This window comes from Triticum dicoccoides, chromosome 1B (genome assembly GCF_002162155.2).
Source record: "Triticum dicoccoides isolate Atlit2015 ecotype Zavitan chromosome 1B, WEW_v2.0, whole genome shotgun sequence".
Lineage (NCBI taxonomy): Eukaryota > Viridiplantae > Streptophyta > Magnoliopsida > Poales > Poaceae > Triticum > Triticum dicoccoides.
In genome coordinates this window covers 549,205,689-549,215,826 of record NC_041381.1, presented here as the reverse complement: position 1 = coordinate 549,215,826, position 10,138 = coordinate 549,205,689, and the positions used below count along the sequence as shown (strand labels likewise).

The 10,138-nt window shown below is 45.8% G+C and overlaps 1 protein-coding gene across 1 annotated transcript in view; it reads left to right on the top strand.

Annotated features, from left to right (window-relative positions):
* Positions 1-9,255: 9,255 nt before the first annotated feature.
* LOC119348674 (WRKY transcription factor WRKY24-like) overlaps positions 9,256-10,138 on the top strand; it is a 3,007-nt gene continuing 2,124 nt past the window's right edge. The window contains exons 1-2 of the mRNA XM_037616645.1: positions 9,256-9,549; positions 9,676-9,879. Coding sequence (XP_037472542.1) covers positions 9,448-9,549; positions 9,676-9,879 — 306 coding nt within the window. The 5' untranslated portion in view covers positions 9,256-9,447. The remainder of the gene's footprint in view (positions 9,550-9,675; positions 9,880-10,138) is intronic.

Below are 10,138 nucleotides of genomic sequence, written 5' to 3'. Positions count from 1 at the left end.
ATCAAGGCCAAGGGAGTTGCTTCCTTCTACAACCGCAAGACCAAGAAGTGGCACTGCCCCTACTGCACCACCAAGCCAAAGCCAAGGGATGGCCGCTTCGATTACCTTTTGTCTCATGCAGAGGATGTAGCGATTCGCCGGGAGGACTACATGATTAGGGGCAGCATGCCGCTCTCGCGAAGGCCCTGACTCCGGTGTGATGTGTTCGATGATGTGATGCTGTGAACTGAATCTTTATGTTTATCTGTTGGATTACTTTTGGTTTGTTGAACTAAATCTTGTTGGTTATGGTTTGTTGAACTGAATTTAGTTTTTATGAATTTGGTTATGGTTGGCTATGTTGATGCTAGTAATCTGGTTGCTATCTATATTTTCCTGTCCTTAAATTTGCCTATGGTATATTTGTCTATCCTGAATCTATGGTTAGTTATGTTTAGATGTTGTGAAGTATGATTTTAGGTGCTGCAATGATCACACATGGTGTTTCAGTGTTTCTTCACTGATCACACATGTTGTTTCAGTGTTGCTTCACTGATCACACATGTTGTTTCAGTGTTGCTTCACTGATCACACATGCTGCTTTTTCATTGATCATAAGGAGTTTTATCCTAATTTTTTGTCTCATGTTTATTAATCAAGTCAAATGCATGCTCCAAATGAGATCATGTAAACCTTGGCAAACCTGGACAGTATAAATTCAAGAAAATGCAAAAACAAATAAAACCTTGGAAAACTATCTATGTTTGTGTAGGAGATCATGTGTGCAAAATTTGAAGTGATTTAGAGGAGGTCAAATAAATTTGAATTTGAGAAATGTGCTCCAAATGAGCTCCCAGGCTAGGGTAAACAGTCCATTTGTAATCAAGTTTTTTGGGACCTACTCTAAATGAGCCAAATGTTTTTTTATTAACACATATTCACTTTCCATAGTGTAGATTCGAAGTCTCACTATTTTTTGAATTAATCTTCATATTTTTACATTTTCTTTTGAAAACATATGCTTTAATATAAAAACTATTAAAAACATGTTTGAAGTATGAAAATGGAAAGCTAAGTTAAGATCCTTCTTATTCACTTTGAAACAAAGCTTTGGTGATTTTTTTTTATTATTTTTCAAAAACAGAAGGTAACCCTACCTCCTCTCCTTGAACTCTATGAAATCATGTACGTGATAGCTCATATGTGTGAAGGTTTTCTCATGAAAATGACCATAGACCAAGTTTATGATTTTTGGTTGGTAACATGTCACATAAGACAACATTGTGCGCAGGTTTTATATATTTTTTTATTTTTTTAAAATTAATGGTGCTCATTTGACCTCGATCGTGCCAGTTAGGTTTTTTTTCATGAAAATGACCATAGACCAAGTTTAGTATTTTTCCTCATTAGTTTGTCTTATAAAACGACAAATGGCGAAGGTTTCATATTTTTTTTGATTTTTTAAAAATTAGTTATGCTCAGTCAAATCCTTCGAAACCCCGTTGACCAGCTCAAAACCACTCTAAACCCCGCAGGGTTTCGCCTAACCCTAGATACCAACGTCAGCCGTCCGATCGTACCCTCGCACCAAGCAACAACCCTTAGATCTGGTCTTCTAGAAGGAATTAGGTGGGTTGGCTGCGTGCAGGCTCCGCGCCGTTGGATCACAAGGACGGCTCCGCATCGTTGGATCATGGGGAGATCTGCGAGAGGTGATCCTATTGATTGTGTTCGGCTGCTTGCCCACCACTGACTCCGCGAAAAAAACGTTGTTATTAGGCCCAAAAGGAAACAAAGCTCTGGTTGGGCCGTCGAATTGCATCTTTTTTTTTGCATCGTTTGCTTTGGTTTTGTGAATGTGCTGGCTTTGTATTTTTGCATCCTTTGAAATCAATTGACATTGCGTAGCAAAATTTAGTTCTTTTTGTTCTATAAAAATGCAAAATGACCAAATTTTTAAGGGCCAAATTTATTTTTATCATGCTAAATGGCCACAAACTATTCAAAAATTGTCTCCTTTTGTTCATATAATATATATGACCACGGATTCCCACGCGTGCAATTAGCTTCTTTTTCTTCTTCTTTTCAAACCACCATTTCCCACGCGTGTACACTCCCAATGTTGTGGTGGATTTGAAAACGGGCTACTTCACATTTGACCCCGTTATTGTCATGGCCAAATAACACGTAGCACTACGGCTATTTAAGCCACCCTCTACCTCTGACATCCCTCACCCATCTCCCATCGTCTTTGCCATCTACCCTTCTTGCTCTTCGACCACTTCTCCTTCTTCTAGCACATCCTCAGCCATGCAGTACACCGGACCAACCTACCACTTCCCACCCACCGTGCCGGAGAGGCTCTACCCTCCTAGCGTGTACGTTGAGTGCACACTACGTGTGTGGGTGATATCAAGGGTAGGGGACCGCAAGGAACTTCATCGAGTTCTTCCTCGCGTCCAGCTACCATCACCTCCCGCGGGGATCTCCAAGGATGTTTTTTGTCGAAGAGGTCATCCAAAACGGGGTGGTGGTTGCTCTCCTTGTCCACTTCGCCAACACATCAACGCCTTCTACCTCCTCGGCCGGGTGTTTTGGTGTGGCCACGAGTTCATTGCTTCCACCACCCACAACATGTTCACTAAGTACACCAACATCTTCCCCACCGTGTCACGCATGCACACTCTTCCGTACCCCATCGACAACGCCCTGGAGGAGCAGTGAAGGGCGCCCGGAGGAGGAGCGAGGTGGAGAAGGCGGCATCTAGGGTTCTAAACCCTCTATCTATTTTTCTTTTTTTTTTGAGTCTATGTTATGTTAAGTTGTAATTGAACTATGTTGGGCATGCTATGGGCTTGTTGGCCCTTTTATTAAGTTCTATTATTAAGTTTTCTATCTATTCTATTATGAAGTTCTTCCTAGTTTCAACTATGTGATCGTGCTATTGGCTTGTTGGCCCTATCTACATATTTTTGATTGTTTTCTTAGAGAGCTCTCTTTGTTAGTAACCACCTAGTGCATGCAGCCACAACAAACTCTTCTTTTTTTACACAAGCCACAAATATGTAGCCACCTAGCTAGTGCATGCAGCCACAACATATTTGTTCAATTTATTTATTGTAGCAAAACGGGTGCAGATGCGAGTGGATCGAAAAGGGTGCAACTGGTTGTAAAAAACGATGCTCTAAATCGAGGAGACAAGCGTGCGAGAAGAGAGGAACTAGTGGTAGCGACCTCTGCTGCATCCGTGGCGGCTGGCGTGCACGATAGCGGCTCGGTTAGTGCATCATGGCGGCATGCATCGGCGCCTGCAGGCTCGGTTGGCGCATCGTGGCAGCGCGCATTGACGCATGCAGGCAGGCTTGTTGGGTGCATGCATAGCAGGCTTCTGTCGTGCCGAAGGTAGATGTAGCGGTAGCATGCCGACGGCGATCACATCGACCTTGGAACCATTCCCGACATGCATCGTCACCTCGTCCTTAGCGAATCTTCATTTAATCCGTAGTCCCTGTTTCGAGTTACAAATATGAGCAAACGAACTGGTATCAAATACCCAGGCACTACTACGAGAATTAGTAAGGTACACATCAATAACATGTAAATCAAATATACCTTTGTTCACTTTTCCATCCTTCTTATCCGCCAAATACTTGGGGCAATTCCGCTTCCAGTGACCAGTCCCTTTGCAGTAGAAGCACTCAGTTTCAAGCTTGGGTCTAGCTTTGGGTTTCTTCTCGGGAGTGACAACTTGCTTGCCATTCTTCTTGAAGTTCCCCTTCTTTCCCTTGCCCTTCTTCTTGAAACTAGTGGTTTCGTTAACCATCAACACTTGATGCTCCTTCTTGATTTCTACCTCCACAGCCTTGAGCATTGCGAAGAGCTCGGGAATAGTCTTTTCCATCCCTTGCATATTGTAGTTCATCACGAAGCCTTTGTAGCTTCGTGGCAATGATTGAAGAACTCTGTCAATGACACAATCATCTGGAAGATTAACTCCCAGCTGAGTCAAGTGATTATGATACCCAGATATTTGGAGTATGTGTTCACTGACAGAACTGTTCTCCTCCATCTTGCAGCTATAGAACTTGTTGGAGACTTCATATCTCTCAACTAGGGCATTTGCTTGAAATACTAACTTCAACTCCTGGAACATCTCATATGGCCCATGACGTTCAAAACGTCTTGGAAGTCCCGATTCTAAGCCGTAAAGCATGGCACACTGCACTAACGAGTAGTCATCAACACGCGACTGCCAGGCATTCACAATGTCTGTAGTTGCTCGGGGGGGTACACTTAGCGGTGCATCAAGGACATAATTCTTCTGTGCAGCAATGAGGATAATCCTCAAGTTACGGACCCAGTCCATGTAGTTGCTACCATCATCTTTCAACTTAACTTTCTCTAGGAATGCATTAAAATTCAAGGGAACAGTAGCACGGGCCATTGATCTACAACATAGATATGCAAAAACTAGCAGGACTAAGTTCATGATAAATTAAGTTCAATTAATCATATTACTTAAGAACTCCAACTTAGATAGACATCCCTCAAGTCATCTAAATGATACGTGATCCAAATCAACTAAACCATATCCGATCATCACGTGAGATGGAGTAGTCATCAATGGTGAACATCTCTATGTTGATCATATCCACTATATGATTCACGTTAGACCTTTCGGTCTCTAGTATTCTGAGGCCATGTCTGTACATGCTAGGCTCGTCAAGTTTAACCCGAGTATTCCGCATGTGCAAAACTGGCTTGCACCTGTTGTATTTGAACGTAGAGCTTATCACACCCGATCATCACGTGGTGTCTCAGCACGTGTGGGAGTTCTTTCTTACGAATATAAATGACTCGGAGCGAAGCATCTCCCTACATGATTTGAAAAACTCATTATCCCCAACCTAGGGCTGGTTGGTTGTTAACTGGCTGGTCGTAGGTTAGAATCCTACTTGGGGAGATTTTATTCATTCAGAATTCAAAGACTTCTAATGGTTATATGTATCAAGATGATGTGAACTTCCGCAACGGTGCATACTCGGGGAGAACACTTATACCTTGAAATTTAGTTAAGGGATCATCTTATAATGCTACCACCGTACTAAGCAAAATAAGATGCATAAAGATAAACATTACATGCAATCAAAATATGTGACATGATATGGCCATAATCATCTTGTGCTTTTGATCTCCATCACCAAAGCAACGTCATGATCTCCATTGTCACCGGCTTGACACCTTGATCTCCATCGTAGCGTCGTGGTCGTCTCGCCAATTATTGATACTACGACTATCGCTACCGCTTAGTGATAAACTAAAGCAATTATATGGCCTTTGTATTTCACACAATAAAGCGACAACCATAAGGCTCCTGACAGTTGCCGATAACTTTTACAAAACATGATCATCTCATACAACAACGTATATCACATCATGTGTTGACCATATAACATCACAACATGCCCTGCAAAAACAAGTTAGACGTCCTCTACTTTGTTGTTGCAAGTTTTACGTGGCTGCTATGGGCTTCTAGCAAGAACCGTTCTTACCTATGGCACAAAACCACATCGGTGATTTATTAAGTTTGTTGTTTTAACCTTCACAAGGACCGATAGTAGTCAAATTTGATTCAACTAAAGTTGGAGAAACAGACACCCGCCAACCACCTTTATGCAAAACTAGTTGCATGTCTATCGGTGGAATCGGTATCATGAACGTGGTCATGTAAGGTTGGTCCGGGCCGCTTCATACCGCTGAATCAAAATAAGACATTGGTTGTAAGCAGTATGACAATCACCGCCCACAACTCTTTGTGTTCTACTCGTGCATATCATCTACGCATAGACCTAGCCCGGATGCCACTGTTAAGGAACGTAGCGTGAAATTTCAAAAAAAATCCTACGCTCACGCAAGATCTATCTAGGAGATGCATAACAACGAAACGGGGAGAGCGTGTCTACGTACCCTCATAGACCAAAAGCGGAAGTGTTTGCTTAACGCGGTTGATGTAGTCGAAGGTCTTCTTGTTCCGATCGATCGAGTACCGAACTTACGACTCCTCCGAGTTCTGCACACGTTCAGCGCGATGACGTCCCTCAAGCTCTTCATCCAGCAGAGGATCGAGTAAGTAGATGAGTTCTGTCAGCACGATGGCGTGGTGACGGTGATGTGATTTGCGCAGGGCTTCGCCTAAGCACCGCGAGAATATGATCGGAGGCGTAAACTGTGGAGGGGGCACCGCACACGGCTTGGAACAATTGTTGTGTGTTCTAGCCCCCCCCCCCTCGTATATGAAGGAGGAAGGGAGAGGAGGTCGACCCTAGGCGCGCCCCCAAGTAGGAGGAGTCCTACTTGGGGTCCTAGTAGGATTCAGGTCCCCCTTCCTTTTACCGAAGGGGGAAAGGGGGAAGGAGAGAGGGGGAGAAGGAAAGGGGGGCGCCGCCCCCTTCCCTTGTCCAATTCAGACTCCTCCCTGGTGGGGGCGAGCCATCCCTTTGTGGGCTGGTGTGCCTCCCTCCTATGGCCCATATCTTCCCGTGGGGGGTTCCGGTAACCCTCCCGGTACTCCGATATGTACCGATACATTCCGGAACACTTCCGTTATCCGAATACTACCTTCCAATATATCAATCTTTACCTCTCGACCATTTCGTGACTCCTCGTCATGTCCGTGATCTCATCCGAGATTCCGAACAACCTTCGGTCACCAAAACACATAACTCATATAATACATATCGTCATCGAACGTTAAGCATGCGGACCCTACGGGTTTGAAAACTATGTAGACATGACCGAGACACCTCTCCGGTCAATAACCAATAGAGGAACCTGGATGCTCATATTGGTTCCCACATATTCTATGAAGATCTTTATCGGTCGAACCACTATGACAGCATACGCTATTCACTGTCATCGGTATGTTACTTGCCCGAGATTCGATCGTCGGTATCTTCATACCTAGTTCAATCTCGTTGCCGGCAGGTCTCTTTACTCGTTCCGTAATGCATCATTCCACAACTAACTCATTAGTCACATTGCTTGCAAGGCTTCATATGATGTGCATTACCGAGAGGGCCAAGAGATACCTCTCCGATACTCGGAGTGACAAATCCTAATCTCGATCTATGCTAACCCAACAAACACCTTCGGAGATAACTTGTAGAGCATCTTTATAATCACCCAGTTACGTTTTGACGTTTGATAGCACACAAGTCATTCCTCCGGTATCTGGGAGTTGCATAATCTCATTGTCGGAGGAATGTGTATTTGACATGAAGAAAGCAGTAGCAATAAAACTAGACGATTATTATGCTATGCTAACGAATGGGTCTTGTCCATCACATCATTCTCCTAATGTCCTAATGATGTGATAGCATTCATCAAATGACAACACATGTCCATTGCTAGGAAACTTAACCATCTTTGATCAACGAGCTAGTCTAGTAGAGGTATACTAGGGACACGGTATCAAGTTTCGGTTAATACAATTCTAGCACGAATAATAGACATTTACCATGAGTAAGGAAATATAAAATAATAACTTTATTATTGCCTCTGTGGCATATTTCCTTCAAATCTCGCCATTACGCATGCGCAACGTGGAATCCTAACTTTATCGTTCCAAGGAGACGACGGGAATCTACTCTGGAGCGTGCGAGGAAACTGATAGCACATGTAACATATGTGGGGCGTGCGAGGAGGATGAATTCCACGCTATCGTAGCCTGCACGAAGAGCAGAGGTCTGCGACAGGCCATGAGGAATCACTGGGACCTACCGGGCGAGGGATTCTTTAGGAACACGGGTGAGGACTGGCTGCAGAACCTGCTTGGCCCTTGCAAACAGGATACCAGAACAAGAGTCCTGCTACTACTTTGGCGCTACTGGTTTCTTCGTGACGACTGCATCCACAATACAGGAAAGGAGTCCATATGTCGATCCTCAGCATTCTTGTTACAGTATGAGGAGGATCTCCATAAGTGTGAGGCTGGGAGTGTACCTGATCCTAAAGGCAAAATTGCTCTAGTTCAGGTAGGACGTGAGGCTGCTCATGGGCCAAGGGTGGGTACACAGGGGGGGAGTCGGAGGCGCCTGCATCTGTTCAGTGGGATCCCCCAGAGGCGGGCACTGTTAAACTTAACATGGATGCAGGATTTTTGGCTGCTAATGGGTCCTCTCAGGTCGGTGCAATCGCTCGCAATCATCGGGGTATGGCTCTCTTCTCTCTTTCGGAACGAGGGGGCACTGCAATTCTGTTGAGGAGGCTGAGGCACAAGCAATCCTAGCCAGCCTGAAGGTGTTGTCGGAGCTGCACCATGGTCCCCTCATACTGGAGACGGATTGCAAAGCCTTGGCGGATATGCTGAATTTGGGCGGCGGGTGTTTGTCGGCGTGCTTTCCAGTGATCGAGGATATCAAACAGGAATTTGCTAATTTTAGCATGGTGAATGTTCAGTATGCTAACAGGAAGAAGAACAAGATGGCCCATTTACTGGCTGGCCGTGCTAGGACGATGGGAGATCTTCTATGTATGCCGGGAGTACCGGACGACCTGTTGGGTGACCTGATCGCCGACTTTGTGTTGGCTGAAGAGTAAACTTGTTACTCTTGTACCTCAAAAACAAAGGAATCTACTCTGGAGCTACGTTGAATCCGTCCCGACGACAAATTCAGGAAGTATCGGTGTCCGGAAGACATTAATTTTGGAGACTACATTTTAATTTGTAAGCGGGAGATCCAAAATTCGAGAATGAGCCAACATCTTTTAATGTTTTGTTTTGTAGCGGCAAGAGTTCATTTCACTAAACATTTTTGATAGTTTTGTTTAACAAAACTTGATTAACTCCCCGCAAAACAAGCTTTAATTAACGCTCGCAAGGCAAGTCTCCCAGTCGCCGCAAAGCCACTGCACTGATATGGCTTAATTTTAATTTATATATAATAACTAACCCAATGAGCGCATTGTGGTTGGTCCTTGGCCATGATCCCAGTCGACAAGAAGTAGTCAGACAAACGATCCACGGCCGTCACTCCCTCCGCCCACCCAAAACTGTACCCGCCTCCGCACAGCCCCCTCCAAAGAAGCCCCACCACCCGCCACATCAGCGACAGCGCGCACTCCCATTGGTGTGTATCTTTCTAACCAATGTGCTGGTCGTAGCCGCCAGTCAAAGAAGCATTGCTTTGACCGGTCAACGGTCAAATATTCAAACCTCTATATAGGCCTCAACCGGTCGTGTCCGGAGAGTCATCTCATCACCGTCGATCGATCCCATTCCCAGCTGCGCGCGCTCTTTGCTCCCTTCTTCCTCTCCGGCCGTCTCCCTCGCCACCGGTGACCTCGACGGCTGCAAGCTAGCTAGCTAGCTCCGGTGCTGCGCTGGCCAACTCGGGACCTGTCGCGCTCGCCTTCGCGAACACCTCGTTCTCTGCTGGCGGCAGAGGTGGATCAAGGCTGTCGTTACCCATGGCCATGACGCCGCCCTCCTCCTTCCCGCCGGCGTCCCCGTCGTCCTACTTCAACATGTCCTCCGGGTTCCTCGACTCGCCGGTCCTCCTTACCCCCAGCGTAAGCACCGATCGAGCAGTTTATCGTAATCATCCCTCCGGCCGTGCCGCGCATGCGTGCAGTGCAACGGTGCAAGTGGCTTATTCCAAACATGGAAGCTGACAGATGTGGGTGTGCTTGTTTCAGCTATTCGCATCGCCGACGACGGGCGCGTTCCCCTCGCATCAGTTCAACTGGATGGGGACGCCGAACGACGGCCTGCAGGGAAGCGCCAGCCAGGACGAGCAGCGGCAGTACTCCGGCTTCACGTTCCAGACGACGGCGCCGCTGCCGGCGGCCACCGCGACCGCGTCCTCCTTCCTGCAGTCGTCCATGCCCATGGCTCAACTGGTAAGACTCAATGATCAACTGCATGCAAAGTCACTCGTTAAGAGAACGACATTTTGACAGTTTTTTGAAAGACCCAGCATGATCACTGACATTTTGACAGTTGACTGATAGATAGACGACCCGGGCTTCTGGTTTAGAATATTCAGGCCCACTCATAATATTTTCTTGGTATTTCTACCCCACATAATTTAAGCCTACTCCTTGCTCAAAAAAAAAAGCCTACTCAGAATATTGAGGCCCGCTCAGCGTTTGCCACACT